The 18,874-nt window shown below is 39.9% G+C and overlaps 1 protein-coding gene across 1 annotated transcript; it reads left to right on the forward strand.

Annotated features, from left to right (window-relative positions):
• Positions 1-426: 426 nt before the first annotated feature.
• Positions 427-18,365, forward strand: PSKH2 (protein serine kinase H2). The gene is made up of 3 exons (XM_028108902.1): positions 427-611; positions 4,724-5,390; positions 18,060-18,365. Exons 1-3 carry the CDS (start codon positions 427-429, stop codon positions 18,363-18,365), a joined length of 1,158 nt encoding a protein of 385 aa, XP_027964703.1.
• The last annotated feature ends 509 nt before the right edge of the window (positions 18,366-18,874 follow it).

Consider the following 18,874-nt stretch of genomic DNA (forward strand, 5'->3'; position numbering starts at 1 on the left):
TTAGAGTTTAAAACATATATATTTAATGTTCATATCATCTGGATATGAGCTCAGCCTTGGAGACATTAAGATCCTTTAAAGAGATGATATCCTTCATTGACTCATATAATTTTTTATGTTCACATCTTCACTTTTCAGGTGAGAAAACAGGCCCAGAGAATGAAGCCGAGGCTCCTGTCTTTTCGCTGTCCACTTTGCTTTTACCATGTCAAACTCTACGCATAGATAAGTGGTCAGTGGCCATCAAGGCGGCCTCACGGCAGCGGGACCTTTTGAAAGTTATTTTCCTAACAAAGACCCACAGTGGGGTTTCTTTCCAAGCCGGCCCTGGGGGCGGACCGATCTGTCCCGCCTCCTCTCGGCCGCTCTGGGGATAAATCGCAGCCCCACCCAGAGCTCCCGGCCCCTCTCCCGAGCGCGGGAGGCATGGGTTGCGGCGTGAGCACTAAGGTGGTCCCAGGGTCGCCTGTGCTGGCGCCGGTCAAGCAGGAGGGTCAAGGCCAGGGCAGCTCCAGAGGCGTAGGCCCCGGGCCCGAGGCCGTGGCCGAGGCGGCTCGGAGGATGCAGGTGGCCCGCTTCCGCGCCAGGTTCGACCCGCGTGTCCTTGCCAGGTAAAGCGCCAGGTGAAGCAGTGGCAGAGGGGCTAGCCTGGGACTGGGTTGAGGAAGATAAACCAAGCACCCATCTCAAGATGGCCTTAACGTTCCCCTCAGTTTGATTAAACCTTAAACAACCTTCTTTCAGATGACAGACCCCTGATGTCCCTAAATTCTTTCTCTGTCCCTTTGAGATGTAAGTCTTCCACAGCCCGGGAATGTCTTTCTCAAGGACAGGGCAGCCACCTCTTTGAAATGTAATCAGGAGGCCACTTTCTCCCAGTCTCTGTGGGAAGGCAGGAGCCCAACTTCCTCAAGCACCAATTAGCAAACACAGGTGGCCTAGTCACGTGGACCCCCCCCCCCCCCCCCGCCCCAGGGCTTTTCTACAAGCCCGCTCAGTAAGGAAAACTCTCTTGCCTTTTGTTTCAACCGAGTTGAAGTCAGTCTCTCTCCCCTACTGCAATAGTTTTGACTCCAGTTGTAATAGTCTGGAATAAAGTCTTCACTGTTTTTTTAATAAGTGTCTGGGGCAAATTCTCTTTGACACCTCTGAGCAGGGAGGGCAGAGGATTGGGAAAATTCCAGACTGATAGTAGAGGAGGCACAGGAGCAAGGAAAGGGAGTGAATCCCTGACCTCAGAGCTGGGGAAGGAGGAAGGCCTCCCAACCCTTACAGGGCTGATGGGGGCCTTGCCACAGATATGCTGGGACTGGGTCCAGTCGGGCCTGTTTGTGAAGGATCTTTACCACATTCTGGAAAAGGAGACCATAAATCATGGAATAGAAACAAGTCTTTGAATCAGCCAGACTTGAGATCCACTCCTGTGTCTTTTATCATGTGTGATTGAGAATGTTCCTTAGCCTTTCTCCTTCCTCAGTTTTTGCCCCAGTAAAGTGGGAATAATAATAATATCGACCCCATACAAATGTTGTGAGGATAATTAAAGTAATATATGCAAATTGTGGTGCACGGTGCATGACAAGTCTTTATTGAGATATTAGTGCAATATTTAGTATTGTCTTCATAAGGCACACGTAAGACCTAGCTGACTCCTTGTAGGAAATGAGCAAGGATGACAAGTTGGTTTGACTTGAAAAAAAAATTTCCTCAGAGTGTACCATTTTGGACATATAGCGGAGAAAATCATGAAATCCTCTTCCACTCTACAGGGCTTGGTGGGACACAGTGGTGGGTGGCTCATCTGGCTTCTCAGGGACATTTCTAGCCCTCGAATTGTATGCACACTTCATTGCAGTGCTGTGAACAGAGTCAATGCCTACTTGGGAACTTCTAATATAAGGAAACCTTGTGGATTAGTCCAGTAGCTGCTAAGCTCAAAGACAAAGTTGGCTGACCCAATTGAACTTGAATCAGAATGGACATAGGATCTTATCATGACTGAATTGGTTAGATGGTGTCTCTGGTCATCTGTAGCCAGAGACATGAGGCTGCTGTGGTCCAGTCTTATCCACTCTCATAACCTCCATCTGCAGCGTAGTCCCAGTCCTTTAGAGTGTGAAGGGGCAGAGAGGTGGAGGGTCACAACAGTGTAAGGGCGACTAACTCAAGGCTCTTTACCTGATGAGGAGTTAAGTCCCAGAAGATTAAGTGAAATAGAAGAAAAGTCTCTTCATAGGTATGCTAATGCTGTTTTATGTTGCTAGGGAAATAGGGCCCTCTCAACCAACTGAGCCACCCAGGCGCTGGAAATAGGGCCCTCTCAAGCCAGAGCAGGAAAGTCCTCAGGGTCATCCGGGTTGGGAGCAACGTCTTGTGTCAGCACTTCTGCTCTGGGTCCATAGTTCTCTGCCCAGAAGATTAAGTGACTTGTCCACGTTAGTGGCAGGATTGAGTCTAGAATACACGTGTCTTTCTTCTCCATTGTGATTCCACTTATAACTCTTGCAGAATAGACGATAGAATTTAAATCTGACTATATGCACTTTCTCCATTGCTTCTATCAAATAAGTTGTGGCATTATTATTGTTTCCGGGTTTCATTTTTTTTATACATGTTTAAAAAATTACTAGTTTGTAGCAGCTGAAGTTTAAGTAATAATTTGAATTTCGAGGATGATGTAAAACTGCACCACCCACAAAATTAACGTTGAGGCTGCTCTGTTGGTGGTGGGCAGGAGTGGAGGAGTGGAAAGGGGAAGGAATGGAATGACCTTGTAATGCCTTCTCCGAGGCTTGATTCGATCCTTAATGTTTCCAAAATATATGTGGTCATTTGGAAATAATACGTGTTCAATGAATGATTCTTTCATTCAATATTTATTGCTGTACCCTCTGTGCCAGGCGCTGCAGAAGATATAGCCACTCAAGTCATAAATATAGTCACCGTCCATGGCCATCACAGGCTCACAAGCAAGGCTGCAGTTACAGGAATTTGTTATGGGACATTTGTTATTCAATCTAAAACCATTTATTTCCACTACTCTACATTTTGGCTTAAAGCCTACTGTTCTCTTCACTGCCAAATTACTAGCATTTTTTTTCAAGTATTTGGTGTATGAAGGCCCCTTAGTATTGAATAAAGCTACTTTTCTTTAAACAAAAGAGTGCAGTTAGTCAGTGATGGTAATTCAACTGATATCTGATGATTAATACCACGAGCAAATGAATTTGCCTGCAGTTTTGAAAGCATAGTGATAAATTAGTATTTGCAAAGTGCTTTCATCCACATTAGAGGTAAATGTAAATTTTGCAATAGAATTTTGAAATGCCTGTGATTATCTTCAAAAATCAACCTGAGAGTGCATGTGAATAAAAAAGCAAAGTTGGAAAGAGAAGAGGTGACAGAATCTATTTAAAATGAGGAAATTGCTATCTGTTTTGATAAAGTAATTGGACAGAAAATTAAATGCACTGCATAGAACAAAGCTGTTTTCTGTAAGCTGGTACAGCCAAATGCCATTTTTATCCAGGAAGCACAGGAATATGAGGAACAGATAGGTAGGGGAAAAAATTACCGGAAGAATAAACTCAGCAAAAAGAAGTAAGGCTATTTACCGCACAGATTGATATTTGCATTTGAATCTCTGTTACTGAGTATGCAACTGAAAGCATTACTTTTCCCTGCATACTCCCTGAGCACATTCCATTCACTGGCACCCTTTTGTGGGAGAAATTTTAATAAGGTGGAAGAGCAGCGAATTACAGTAAAAGTAAGGCTACCTGGGTTCTCATCCTCATTCTAGAACTTAAACAACCAATCTGCTAACCTGATCTTTAAATTTCCTCATTCGTAAAATGAGGGGTTGGATTAAGTCATTCTCTAATATTTTTCCCAGCTATAAAATCATGATTCTAAGTGGAGCACTTTCTCGACATTTCTTAGATAAAGGGTTAAACTTGATAGAATTCTTAAATTCACATAGATGTTTACACAGATAATTCAAGTTTAAGATTGCCAGCCTTTGAAATCCTAGCTGACTTCCTGGCCTTTCCCAGAGAGAGAGAGAGAGAGAGGGAGAATAACTTCATGCATTGACATATATCCCATGTTAAAATTCTGTTTCTTGTGTAGAAATTGCAAGTGCAGGGGGTTAGCTGGGAGGAAACTGTGGCTGTAACCCCGTCCCCACCAGATGTGTTTATGTTATGAATGCTCATCTATCAAGGAGCTACAGGTGGGCGAGATAGGGCATGTGCCCTCACTAGGTGAAACACCTTTGAAGGGGTTGGATTTAAATCCTATCCATTTCAACTACAATCTGTGTGACCTTGGGAAATCACTTAACTTTTGTGATTCTTAATTTCCTTATCTGGAAAAGGGGGATAGTATTATGTTAGCCCATGGGGATATTGTAAGAATTTTTTTCAAAAAATAAATTTTCCGGCGCACAATAAACGTATAATAAATGGTAGCTGCTCTTCTTAAGACTGTTGTCGTAATAGTTATCTTTCCACCAACTAATTACTTTTATATCACTTACCTCCATTTCAAAGAAGAATCTGGGGAGGGTTTCAAAAATAAGAAATACAATTAAGCAACAATGAGCAAGGGAACTGGATTGGCGGGGTATAAAGATAAAAAGAGATGATATAAAGCACCAACTTAGATAATTTTAAGAATCTTCCCTTCAGAGGATAACAGATTTGGCTTTTCTTCCCAATAGATACGACATCAAGGCTCTAATTGGGACAGGCAGTTTCAGCAAGGTTGTCAGGGTGGAGCAGAAGATCACCAAGAAACCTTTTGCAATAAAAGTGATGGAAACCAGAGTGAGGGAAGGCCGGGAAGCGTGTGAATCAGAGCTCACCATCCTGAGGCGAGTTAGCCACCGCTACATTGTCCAGCTTGTGGAGATCTTTGAGGCCCAGGATCGAGTTTACATGGTGATGGAGTTGGCTACGGGAGGAGAGCTCTTTGACCGAGTCATGACTCAGGGATCCTTCACAGAGCAGGACGCTGTCAGAATTCTCCAGATGGTTGCTGATGGCATCAGGTATCTGCATGCGTTGCGAATAACACACAGGGACCTAAAACCTGAAAATCTCTTATATTATCATCCAGGGGCTGAGTCGAAAATTTTAATTACAGATTTTGGTTTGGCACACTCTGGGAACAAAAGTGGAGACTGGACAATGAGGACACTCTGTGGTACCCCAGAGTACGTAGCCCCTGAGATTTTGCTAAGGAAACCTTATACCAGTGCAGTGGACATGTGGGCTCTTGGTGTCATCACATATGTTTTACTTAGTGGAGTCCTGCCTTTTGATGATGAAAGCCATACGAGACTTTACAGGAAGATTCTGGAGGGCAAATATAATTATACTGGAGAGGTAAGAAATAATTTTACTCCTATTGAGTTAACCTAGTGTAGTTTCTCAACCTCAGCACTATTGACATGTAGGGCTGGATGATTCTTCTTTTTTTTTAAACTTTGAACAAAAACAAGATTTAGTAATTTATTACTCACAAGTCCTGGAGGGTACGTGACATGCCCAGAGCCACACAGTGAGGTTGTATGGGGGGGGCAGGAGAGACAGGGCTGGATGATTCTTTCCGGGGGAGCAGGGGGTAGTAGGGTAGGGGTTGGGAGTGGGGCTGTCCTGTGCATTGCAGGATATTTAGAGGCATCCTTGGCCTCCACTCCACCCTCTGTACTACACTTCTGGTAGATACTGGTAGGTACTGGATATCTAGTAAATACACTAGATTCAACACCTTCCTTAAGTTGTGACAACAGAAATTGTCTCCAGACGTTGTTAAATGTCCCCTGCAGGGCAGAATCACCCCTGGCTGAGAGCAGTTGGTCTCAAGGTAGCGAGGGCCTGAATTACTGAGCTGTCTGTGGTTAGCACATGACATTGATAATTAAGTAGACAAGCGAGTTTATAGTTTTTCTTTCATCAGCTGAGTAGACTAATGTGTACTCCCAGAAGCTCAGCATGATGCTTGGGTGTTTGGTGAGAGATTTTCTGCCTTGAATCTAGATGATCTAAGCCCTTTTTGTAATATAATGTTTCCTCAGTGAAATGTTTAACCTCATAGCTTGTGTAAAATATTTATCCACTGTTTAAACTTGGAACTCCCAGTGTTTATGAATGTGTTCACTTCTTGTCGTTTTTGACTAGAGAAAGTCGTCAATGCTTATGTGTAGGAAGCCTGACAAAAGGGGAAATTCATTTCATGTTCAGCAAGTGGTCAAATGTATGTTTAACTATGAAAGTGTTCTTTTTCTCATAAAGGAAAATATTGACAGTTTGATTATAGCTACTTAAGGCCTAACATCTATATGTATAACATCTTAAGCAAAATCAAAAGTGAAATAACTAATTTAAATATTATATTTTCTATACTTTTACAAAGCTTTAGTATCTTATTGTACATGTGTACATTTTTAAAAAACTCATCCAAACTGGTAATTAAGAACTAGAACTTACATGGGAAAGTAGGAAAGGATGGGGAGAATTCACAGACAATGTAGTACCATTGATTATTTAAAAGTTTGAAAGATGTCCAGCCTCACTGATAACCAAAAAATACAAATGAAAACAGTCTTTTAAAAAAATTTTTCAAATCAATAAAGATTAAAAAAAATCCACTTCAACTCTACTCATTGCTGCTAAGAGTACTAAGAGATCAACCATCTCAGTCACTGCTGGTAGAGGGCAAATTTTACAGATTTCTTGGGATGCAGTTTGAAAATATGCATCTAGAACTTTTAAAAGTTTATATATTTCGATCTGGTAATTCCACTTCTAAGAATCTAAAGAAATAATACCAGATGCAGCAAAGGTTTCAGTATAAAGATGCTCATCTGAGCTCTAGTTACAGAAGTGGAAAATTGAAAAAACCCTAAGAGAAAGTTTGACTAAATTATGGGACATCCATATGATAGAGTGTGATAGTACCTAATTATGCAAGCTTAAATATTGTATGGGTGTTGGAAAACGTTCACACTATGCTACCAAGTGAAAATAAAAGGGGAGAATTACAAACTGTATAGAGAATGATCACAATCATGTGGAAAAATGTATGCATAGGAAAAAGGCTTAAAAAATACAGTAAAATGTAGAGTAATAATGATTCCATACTTTCACACACTTCTTAAAATTTTATACAGTTAGACCAATTCCAGAAAGTCTAATGTCTCAAAGTAAAATACACTCCTTACTACTTTTTAGTGAGACATCAAGTTTTCTTCTTGAAGGCAGAAAGACCTTAAAATATTCATACTACTTAATGAATATGTTAAGGACCAGGTTAAATTATTTTCTCAGCTGAGAACTTAGTGTGCCTAGGTAAAGGTGAAACGTTGCTGACTCTGAGAAGCAGTGCTTAGCTCTCAGATAATGGGATCATGTCTGCAACTTTCAGAAACAGTGCTTTATTGCAGCAGTCTTTTCGATTTGACTTTTTTTTTTTAAGATTTTATTTATTTATTTGACAGAGAGAGACACAGCAAGAGGGAACACAAGCAGGGGGAGTGGGAGAGGGAGAAGCAGGCTTCCTGCCGAGCAGGGAGCCCGATGCGGGGCTCGATCCCAGGACCCCGGGATCATGACCTGAGCTGAAGGCAGACGCTTAACGACTGAGCCACCCAGGCGCCCCTTTTTTGGTTTTTTAAATGACACTGAAAATTTAGAAGATCAGTTCATTCTGAAACCTTAAAGGTACCAGATATTTTCTATACTGCAGGATTTCTGATGACATTGAAAGACATATTAAACAGCTTTAGTAAATTCTCTTTCTAGTGCTTTAAAGTTTCCTTTTCAGAAGTAACTCATTTCATTATAAGTAGTTTGAGGCTAAATATTTATGTTCAGATTGAATATTAAATTAACATCATTAAAAAGAAAACAAAACTAAAGTCAACAGTGTTGAAAAAATCTTAAACATAAGATTGATTTTTCTCCAGAATCCCAGAACCATTTATTAATAGGCAAATTGTGTTCTTTATTATTTTTGAGGAAATACTCATTTAATAAAACTGAAAGTCCTAGTACTTATCAGCCTAATACAAATTAAATACTTAAGAAACTTGTTTCAATTTATATCTTATTTCAAAGCACATTTAACTGTTTAAAGCTTTGCATTTTCAGTTACAACCTACAGAAATTTTGAGCCTCTTTTTTTGGATACTTGAAATAGGGAAGGCGATAGAACACTTTGTCATGTTAAATCTGATAAACCTGTTGCAGGAACCATAACTTTGAGGAGTTTCTAAATGAACTATGGGGATCCAGGATTTAGAATTTCTTGATCTAAACTTTATGCTGCATATAACATTAGAAATGCACATTTCATAGTATAAAATATGAAACACATTTTTATACCTTATTATCTAAGGTACTATATGCACCTTTCAAAAAATCAGTGTGTGTTCAAGGAAAGTATATTAGAATAATTATGGGTTGACAGGATTTTTTTTTTATTTGAGGGAAGAGTATTTGTGTGGGATTTTGTTTGTTTATAAATAATCAGACTATAATATCTAAACATGCAAAGTAATTGGCAGTAATGTTGCACTTGTTTACTAAAGATACACTTTAAGTTGTTCCGTGGGTGCCCACATAGACAAACATAAACACAAAGCACTGCACTGAGAATCCTAGAGCTGTGTTGCAGACCATAGCTCAAGCTGTATTTTCAATCAGAAAGAATGTAAAACCTGTCATGAAGGTATAGAATAATTTGGTGGTGAATGTTTTTCTGTACCATTCATGTGCAATTATAGTCTAAATTCTGCTACACTACATGAAAATAAATGGACATTCCAGAATATAGATGGGATTATATAGTCTTAAACTAATTATTATTAAACCAAGATTGCTGAAAATCAGTGATGTATTTGTTATAGAGTATAACTCGTTGTTTACAGTATGTTTTAGGTGATATCATCATAACAATAGAAGGTGATCAAAGTATCCCAGGTAAATTTATATAGCAGTGAAGAATTACATGCCTTCTGTGGATATTTTATAAATGCATTTTATATTGCAATAAATTGTTTTCTCTTTAAAAAAAACACAGTAAAATGTTAACAGAACTTATTCCTGGTTTGGGGATTATGGCTCACTTTGAGTTTTTTCCTTTATATTTATATTTATTTTTATTTATAAATGTATTTATTTTTAATGATTTTATCCATTTGACAGAGAGAGACACACAGCGAGAGAGACAGAGAACACAGCAGGGAGAGTGGGAGAGGGAGAAGCAGGCTTTCCTTGGAGCAGGGAGCCCGCTGTGGGCCTTGATCCCAAGACCTTGGGATCATGACCTGAGCCGAAGGCAGACGCTTAATGACTGAGCCATCCAGGCGCCCCTTTTTCTTTATAATTTGAATATCTTTCTGTTTCTGTTGTTCTTTTGTTTACAAAGAATACGTATTTCTGTTTTGGTTAGAACTCTGTGACTCTTCTGTTCTACATGATGTTGGGAGGAACTGCAGTCACCGGAGCTTGACTGGGATGGAATGTCCATGATGGTCCCTCAGATGTCTGACAGCTTGGTGGGGATGGCTGGACATCTGGGATCAACTAGGTCACTGGAACCACTGGGCCTTATTCACCTTCCTCTCTCAGTGCTTCATAGGGCCATCTCTTCATGGGGGATTCTCTATGGCATCTTCCCAGCAAGGTAGTCAGACTTTTTACATGGTAGTTTAAGCCTTCCGAAAAGGAGTATTCCAAGAGGGAGACAGTGGAAGTTGCCAGTGCTTTTCAAGGCTGGGCTTGGAAATAGCACAGCATTACCTCTGCCTCATTCTGTTGTGAGTCCTGTGAGTCTTATGCTAGCCCAGTTTCAATGTGGAAAGAGACCACATGCAGTCTCACTACTGGGGGTGTGGCTTATTGGGGCTTGTTTGGACTAGATGTAACCATTCCATTTTAATGTGCAAAAACAATAAGCGATATATTGTTTAAAAAGTCCTTTTGTCAGGTTTAATTCAGAGGGTTTCTAGGGTTGGGTTCCTCAAAACCTGAGAAACCCCTGAGAAGACGGTTGATGTTCAAGTGACTTATTGAGGGTGGACTCCCAGGAAGACAGGTAAAGGGCAAGGAGGACAGGAAAGATGAGGAGGCCAGAGCCGTGACAGTCAGCCTCATCTGGCGGGGAAGAATTCTTCAGCGCTTTTCAACCTGGGGCAGGTGAGCTGATTTTCACACCTACCACTCTCTGTTAGTCAATGCAGGTGATGGTGGTGGGGAGCTGGTGGTAAATTTTTTCATTCTCTGGTGATCAAAGACAAGTGGCTCCAGGAGCCCCAAGGTGGTCACTGAAACAAAACAAAACAAAACACCAAAAAAACAAAAGTGTTGGCTTTTAGAAGGAAAGCACTCCAAAGGAAAGGGGTGTGTATACATACAGGAAAGAGGGGCTCAGGGTCTGGATGGAGCACTGACATTGTCTCCATGGTGGCACCCTCTACTTCTTGAAGAAATGCCTATTTGTAGCCTCAGACAACATGCAACCCAGAGTAGGATTGTGGCTGCTTTTAATACTGGGTTTATAGCCCCTTGGCTTTCTCTCCTGTGTTTGTCAGGCACCGATGTCCATCATATTCACCTTCTCTTATAATATTACCAAGTGTCTTAGTCATCTCAAGCTGCCATAACAAAATACCACAGACTGGATGACTTAAACAATAGAAACTTATTTCTCACAGTTCTAGGGGCTGAGAAGTCCAAGATCAAGACACCAACAAGGTAGGTTTCATTATGAGGCCTCCTCTCTTGGTTTGTTGGAAACTGCCATCTTGTGGTGTGCTCAGGTGATCTCTTGTGTGTGTGTGTGTGTGTGTGTGTGTGTATGTGTGTGTGTAGAGATGGGGTGGGGAGAGAGGGAGGGAACTCTGGCGTCTCTTCTTAAAAGGCCACTGATCCTATCAGATCAGGACCCCACCCTCATGATCTCATTTAAAACCTTAATTACTTCTTTCTTGGCCTCATTTCTAAATATAACGATACTAGGGATTAGGGCTTCAACGTACGAATTTCAGAGGGACACAAACATTCAGTCCATAATATCAAGGGAACACAGATTGATAGACTTAGAAAAGCATATCATCATGTTTTCTCTGTCATCATATTATTGTATACCTACCACTTATCAATAAGCATAGTAGTTTCTAAATGCACCGATTTTATTTAAATACTAGGGTGACCATCGATTCTGGAAGCGTAGGTTGGTAGACAGAATAATAGCCCCCTAAAGATGTCCCTACTCAAACACCCAGAATCTGTAGATGTGCCATCTTACGTGGCAAAAAAGAATTTGCAAATGTGACTAAATTAAGGATCTTGAGATGGGGAGATTATCCTGGATTATCTGGGTGAACCCAATGTGATCATAAAGGTCTTTACAGTAGGAAGGTGGGAGGGTCAAATGTAGAGATGTGATGAAGGGAATATAGATTGGAGTGATGTGCTTTGGATATGGAGGAAGGGGTCATGCACCAGGGAACGTGTGCAGTCTCTAGAAACGGGAAAAGGCAAGGAAGGAACTCTCCCCTGGAGCCTCCAGGAAGCAGCTCTGCTGATACCTTGATTTTAGCTTATAAGACCCATTTTGACGTACAGAACTGTAAGATAATAAATGTGGGTTTTTTTTTTTTTACGATTTTATTTATTTGTCAGAGAGAGAGAGGGAGAGAACACAAGCAAGGGGAGTGTCAGGCAGAGGGAGAAGCAGGCTCCCCGCTGAGCAAGGAGCCCGATGCGGGACTCGATCCCAGGACCCCGGGATCATGACCTGAGCCAGAGGCAGACACTTAGCTGACTGATCCACCCAGGGATCCCAGTGTGGGTTGTTTATTAAAGTCCTTTCTTCTATAACCAAAATTCCAAGTGTGACACATTGTGTGAATCACTACTTTTCTTTAGAAGTCAGGTAGAGAAGTGCAATAAATAGGACAAAACTTCCAGGGACTTAAGTGTTGTATCTCTACTGATGGAGAGGAACGATGTGTTTAATATTTATAGCAAATATTTTATAGACACCTGGCTGATATATACTCTGACTCCACCCATGTATAAGCAAAAAATTAGCTATAATATTAATGTTTAATTCTTCTTAATTTTGGTGTGAAATATATTCCTTTTCATGGAGCTTTGATGACCATTCCACTTGTGTTATTCTTTCCTTTTTTCTGAATAGTGTTTAGGATTATAACAAATTTCTTTTGTTTTAACATTTAATCTGTATTTCATCTTTCTAAGATATTATTGGCTCTTTGAAGTCTGGGACTGTAGCATATTTCCCCCCTCATATCCAATAAGATATCATGAAGAGGTAAGCATAGAGAATGCATTTAACAAAAATAAATGCTTTTTAAAAATTATTAAGAGATTCTGGTTTATAACTGCATGAATAAATGCATCTCAACTATAACTGCATTGAGCACAGAGTACAAATTTTAATTTATAGTAAGGTGGATTTTATTTATCTATTTTTCTAATTTTATTTTGTTTTTTTAATTTAAATTCAATTAATTAACATATAATGTATTACTAGTTTCAGAGGTGGAGGTCAGTGATTCATCAGCCTTATATAATTCCCGTGCTCATTATATCATGTGCCCTCCTTAATGTCCATCACCCAGTTACCCTATTCCCCCAACCCCCCTTCCCCTCCAGCAGCCCTCAGTTTGTTTCCTATGATTAAGGGTCTTTTATGGTTTGTCTACCTCTCTGATTTCGTCTTGTTTTATTTTTTCTCTCTTCCCCTATGATCCTCTGTTTTTTTTTCTCAAATTCCACATATGAGTGAGATCATATGATAATTGTCTTTCTCTGATTGACTTATTTCACTCAGCATAATACCCTCTAGTTCCATCCACGTTGTTGCAAATGGCAAGATTTCATTTTTTGTGATGGCTGAGTAGTATTCCATTGTATGTATATATATCACATCTTCTTTATCCATTCATCTGTCGATGGACATCTGGGCTCTTTCCATAGTTTGGCTATTGTGGACATTGCTGCTATAAACATTGGGGTGCAGGTGCCCCTTCAGATCAGTACATTTGTATTGTTGGGGAGTAAGGTGGATTTTAGATAACTAATACCTTCAGTTGCTAAATTTATTAGATTCATTCTGGAATGTTAGGGTGGTTTGGAAGGGTACGGTTGCTCCACTCGCTGGGCTTTGCAGGGTAGGGGTAGGAGTTCCCTTTTCCAGTTGCTTCCTGCAATGCCTGAGAGGCAACCAGGGTAGAAAGACACAGCACATTGTGAAGAAATGATAGGTGCTCAAACAAATTAGGCTTTGTCCAATCCTCTTTAAATTTCAGTGTTTTCCTTATAAGAAAAACTGGAAGCATCACTTCTCTCATGTCAAGAACCCCTTAACTCACAAAAATATTCTCTTTATGAGCCTGGTATGGGATTAATTGGTCCTTCTTCTATTTTTTACTTTGATGTTACCTGTAATAAACTTGTATATATCTCCTGACTTTTCCCAGGGTTTACAAATGCCCCAATGGACATAGCATTCTGATGTAATTAGCTTTGTCTTTGAACAGTTTTAGCTTTGACGAAGATAAAACAACTTAAAGTCTGCTCTTAGATTGGGAAGAAAACATTTAAAATTTTAAATATTTAGAACATAATGATGTACAGAATCTCCTGCTTTCTGTTAGGAGGAAGAGTGATTTTCCTGGTCTACAAGTAATAAAGTTATGGAGAGTTAATTGGTACTTTTGGGCACATTTACATAAAATTTAATTGCAAAGCATAAGTGAAGTCCTACCAAGGCCCTACACTAAAGTTCAAGGGAAGGGAAATGCTAGTCAGAGAATTGTCATCAGTAGAAGTTTTGTTGCTGTTGGTGGTGTTATTGTTTTTTTGTTTTAAGATTTGATTTATTTATTTTAAAGAAAGAGGGGGTGAGCAGGGGGAGGAGCAGAGGGAGAGGGAGAGGGAAATAATCTCTAGCAGACACTGCTCTGAGTGCAGAGCCCTACATGGGGTTCCATCCCAGGACCCTGAGATCATGACCTGAGCTGAAACCAAGAATTGCACGCTTAACTGACTGAGCCACCTAGGTGCACCCAGTAGAAGTTTTTAATAAATGCTACTATTTAAAACATTTTTTTAATTTTTAATTTATTTAATTTTTTAGTAATCTCTACACCCAATGAGGGCTTTGAACTCACTACTCCAAGAGCAAGAGTCACATACTCTTCTGACAGAACCAGCCAGGTGCCCCTAAAAGCTACTATTTTTAGTGGGATAAATGCTACTTTGACTGCTCTTAGCCCAATTTTGAATGATAGCTTATCCATCTACTTAAAAATAGATTATTTGTGGTTTTCTGAAAACTCCATAATTAAATCCATCAATAATTATTACCCTGTACTTCAGTAGCTCTATATTTAGCAAATTTTAACATTAATTACCATCCTTAAAATTTGAAATGTTGCATCTAGCATTTTAGGAACTGTGTATATTCTGTGTGTGCTTGTGTGTGTGTGTGTGTGTGTTTGTAGTGTCTAGCTTCTAATAATGACTTATCCTTTTGGTAAATACCTAGTAGTGCAATTGCTGGATTGGAGGGTAGCTCTATTTTTAACTTTTTGAGGAAGCTCCATACTGTTTCCCAAAGTGGCTGCACCAGCTTGCATTCCCACCAACAGCGTAAAGGGGTTCCCCTTTCTCCATATTTTCGTCAACATCTGTTGTTTCCTGTGTTGTTAATTTTAGCCATTCTGACAGGTGTGAGGTGGTATCTCATTGTAGTTTTGATCTGTATTCTCCTGATGATGAGTGAGCATCTTTTCAGGTGTCTGTTAGCCATTTGTATGTCTTACTACCTTTCTTTTTATTTGGTTCATTATCTCAACGCAGAACATTGTTTTGAGGACACACATTTATCATGATAATAGTAAGTGGACTCAGTATGAGACGTTTTGGATAATTTTCTTCTTCCAGTTCTCTGAATAGAGTAGGTGGATTTGTCCACAAAAGAACTGAAAGAGTTACATTATGCTTTAATAGTAACAAGAACAAGAGCAACAAAAACTTACACTATATTTTATATCTCGAAAACTATTTTTCACATACTTGATCTAATTTTGTTCTAATAACAATCTTGTGAAAGAGATATGATCCCCATTTTTTTGATGAAGAAACTGAGACCCTATGTTTAGAGCTGTATAGGGCTGGGCAGCCTGCGTAGTACAGATCCTCTTGCCTCACTCCCAGGCCTTTCCCACAGTAAGATGGGTTAACAGGCTGACTAATGGCAGTGTCTCTTTGAGACTGAGAAAAACTGAAGAGGGGCGCCTGGGTGGCTCAGTCGTTAAGCGTCTGCCTTTGGCTCAGGTCATGATCCCAGGGTCCTAGGATCGAGCCCCGCATCAGGCTCCCTGCTCCGCGGGAAGCCTGCTTCTCCCTCTCCCACTCCCTCTGCTTGTGTTCCCTCTCTCGCTGTGTCTCTCTCTGTCAAATAAATAAATAAAATCTTAAAAAAAAAAAAGAAAAAAAAAGGGAAAAGCTGAAGAGAGGAATTTTCAAGGCAAAGAGTGGAAATGGCAAGGTGGATGTCCAGGCTGGTGAAGGGACTGAATGATGTCATCAAGTGAGAGTTGGTCCACGATATGAATTTGATTCAATGTGTGGTCTCCAAATTTTTTTTTTAATATCTTAAGTAATCTCTATGCTCAATGTGGGACTCGAACTCGCAACCCCGAGATCAAGAATTACATACTCTACTCACTGAGTCAACCAGATACCTCTCTCAATCATTTTTGGTCATATTAACTCTATTAGTCAAAAAACTGTGAGCATGCACTCAATTTTTATTCATTTATAGAATATATACATATAATACATTAATTTATTTTATACTTTATACAACATAGACAAAAATAAATTTTAGATTAAGAAGATAAAAATAGGGGCGCCTGGGTGGCTCAGTCGGTTAAGCAGCTGCCTTCGGCTCAGGTCATGATCCCAGGGTTCTGGGATCGAGCCCTGCATCGGGCTCTCTGCTTGGTGGAGAGCCTGCTTCTCCCTCTCCCTCTGTCTGCCACTCTGCCTACTTGTGCTCTCTCTCTCTCTCTCTCTCTGTCAAATAAATAAATAAAAATCTTTAAAAAAAAGATAAAAATAAAATAGTTCTGACATTTTTTTCTACACCTGTCATCTTCTACTGTGAAATACGTAATTGACTCCTAGTTACTCTCCAGTTGTTCTCTATGACTCAGGAATCCTGTAATTTCTAACCCATGTTTGAATAATGCACTTTACTGAAGAACTTTTTTTCTATGTTACCTTATTTTCTGCAACTGCATTTTAAGCATTTATTCATTTGGGGTCATCTTAATTAGCTCTCCATAAATCTCACTACATATATTTTATATTTTCCAGAAAGATTCAGTTGCTTGTCTTATAATGTTCCATTGGAGACATCTAACTTAACCTTGAGCCTAGATAAATGTGTCTGGATCCAGAGCCAAATAGATGTCTAGCCAAAGCAGAAGATATGCCATTGTGAGTGTCAGCCACTGATGTACTTTGTCTAGACGTGCAGTGTGTACATTTTATTTTCCCTGTATTTGAGTATTTGGCAAATGTGTTCATTTATTTCATGCGTTTTATTTTGGGGATAAATATTTCTCAGATCTCATTTAACCTAAATAAGCTGAAGGGAAAAAAAAAGAGCAATTCCTTTACTGGTTTCTTTTGATTCAAATTCTAGGTTAATAGAGTGTTAAGAGATTGGAGAGTGTGACTCTGAATTGAGTCTGAGTTTTCCTTATACAAGGACAAAGACAATAGGTTGTAAGGATTTCCTTATCTTTCTTGGGAGATGCAAAAACATGTCAGGCGCCTGGGTGGCTCAGTTGTTAAGCGACTGCCTTCGGCTCAGGTCATGATCCCAGGGTCCTGGGATCGAGCCCCACATTGGACTCCCTGCTCAGCGGGAAGCCTGCTTCTCCCTCTCCCACTCCCCCTGCTTGTGTTCCCTCTCTCGCTGTGTCTCTCTCTGTGTCAAATAAATAAAATCTTAAAAAATATAAAAATAAAAACACATGTCAACCAGAAATTGTTTGAAATACAGCAAATGTACTGGCAATTTTCTCAATGTTTCTCCTTTGTAGATGACAAAGGATACAAAGCTTTAGTTTGTTTTTTTTCCCCTAGGTCTATGGTATGTGTTGGTAGACAATGCAGAAAACAAGTGTAAAGCAGCAGCTCTCTTGTCTCCATCCTCACAAAAGTCACTCTGAATTGCTGCTATTATACTTAAAGTATGTGCAAAAGCTGTAAATATTGCCAGAACAAATCCCTGAAACATCAAATCGCTGGTGTACACATCGCATCCTGCAGTAGTTCCGCTCTGTGCAGAATCCCACTTGGAGCTAACTGATGGGGAACAATGCGGGTCCTGAGTGTGTTGGGGAAATGCACCGCAGGAGGATTCTTCACTGTAGGGCCCTTTTTGTTCTGCCCTTTCTCTCTGGAGGCTATGGAGATGGAAGCATCCTAAGCCTGGGGTCAGCTTTCAAAGGGAGAGAAAAGTTGATTCTCAGTTCATTCCACTTTCCACTTGAGCTGATTCTTGGAGTTGTGGGAGCTCTATGAGATGACCAGAGTGTGGTAAATACTAACCTGATGCTGGTGTACGTCACGGACAACAGCCGCTTTGCCTTGTCCAGCTCACATAAATGTGACGTGGGAACTCACACTGCTAACTGAAGCACACTGGACAGATTTCTAGAAAAGAATTCTCCTTCACTGAACAGAGAGTTTGGAAGACAATTTGTGTTTGTCTTTCCCCCTCACCAAATACATTTTTTTTTTTTTTGCCTCTCTCAAAAGTGATTTTCAGGTTCCTTATATATTTAATGATACTATAGTACTTAACTTGCTTATTTGAAAAAGTCTTTTGGGTTTGTTATGCATTAATCTGTGTAATTAAGAAGATATGCTCTATGCGTGTTTGTGTATTTTTATTTTATTGATTTTTATTCTGTTTTATCTATTTTTCCTTCCTAGCCTTGGCCAAATATTTCCCACCTGGCGAAGGACTTTATAGACAAACTACTTATGTTGGAGGCCAATCATCGCATGTCCGCTGGGCAAGCCCTGGATCATCCCTGGGTGATCACCAGGGCTGCTGGGTCTTCTGTGAAGAATCTTCAGAGGGTCATATCCAGGAACCTCATGCGGAGGGTGTCTCCCCACTCCCAGAGTCCTGAGTCTGCACAGTCTTCTAGGTCGCATTCTTATCACAAATCAAAGCACATATGGAGCATGAGAAACTTAAGGGTAGAAGAATCACCACTGTCTGCACTTTTGTGAACAGATAACCTTCAAAACCTCTTTAACCAATTTTAAGGCAGATCTAGTAACTTCACGGATAGCATTAGGTCAGTAGGGACCATTTGATCATGATTAAAGCACCTAAAAAAGCTCCACGGACATGGGAGCATGCGGTTATTGTTGGAAAAGTTTGACCTTCACTTTAAACATTTTTTGGTTTGTAATGTTTCCCAGGTCTGTATTTATTCCCCAAAATGTACTTCCATAAAAGATAAATAGTATAGTAAATACTAAAAATGGTTATATAGTTAGAAATAGATGAAGAAAATTTCTTGGGAATTGATGGATTAAATAAAGTAGGAGATAATAGGAATAAGGGATATGCATATGAAGAAATGATGAATCAGAGACATAGCAGGCATGGTTAGAAATGGGGAATTAAATGTATTGATACTGAAATTACTGAATTATATTTAAGACCATAGTATGGTATTAATAACCACTAGGTAAAATTCAAGATAATTACAAATACCTGTTAAATTCATATT

The sequence above is a fragment of the Eumetopias jubatus genome, unplaced genomic scaffold (assembly GCF_037043125.1).
Source record: "Eumetopias jubatus isolate StellerSeaLion01/CBP00866 unplaced genomic scaffold, mEumJub1_p1.0 scaffold_4, whole genome shotgun sequence".
In the NCBI taxonomy this organism is placed as follows: Eukaryota; Metazoa; Chordata; class Mammalia; order Carnivora; family Otariidae; genus Eumetopias; species Eumetopias jubatus.

Coding starts and splice junctions, on each gene's coding strand:
- PSKH2 (XM_028108902.1), top strand. CDS start 427: ATGGGTTGCGGCGTGAGCACTAAGGTGGTCCCAGGGTCGCCTGTGCTG. Junction 612..4,723: donor GACCCGCGTGTCCTTGCCAG/GTAAAGCGCCAG, acceptor TCTTCCCAATAG/ATACGACATCAAGGCTCTAA. Junction 5,391..18,059: donor AATATAATTATACTGGAGAG/GTAAGAAATAAT, acceptor TTTCCTTCCTAG/CCTTGGCCAAATATTTCCCA.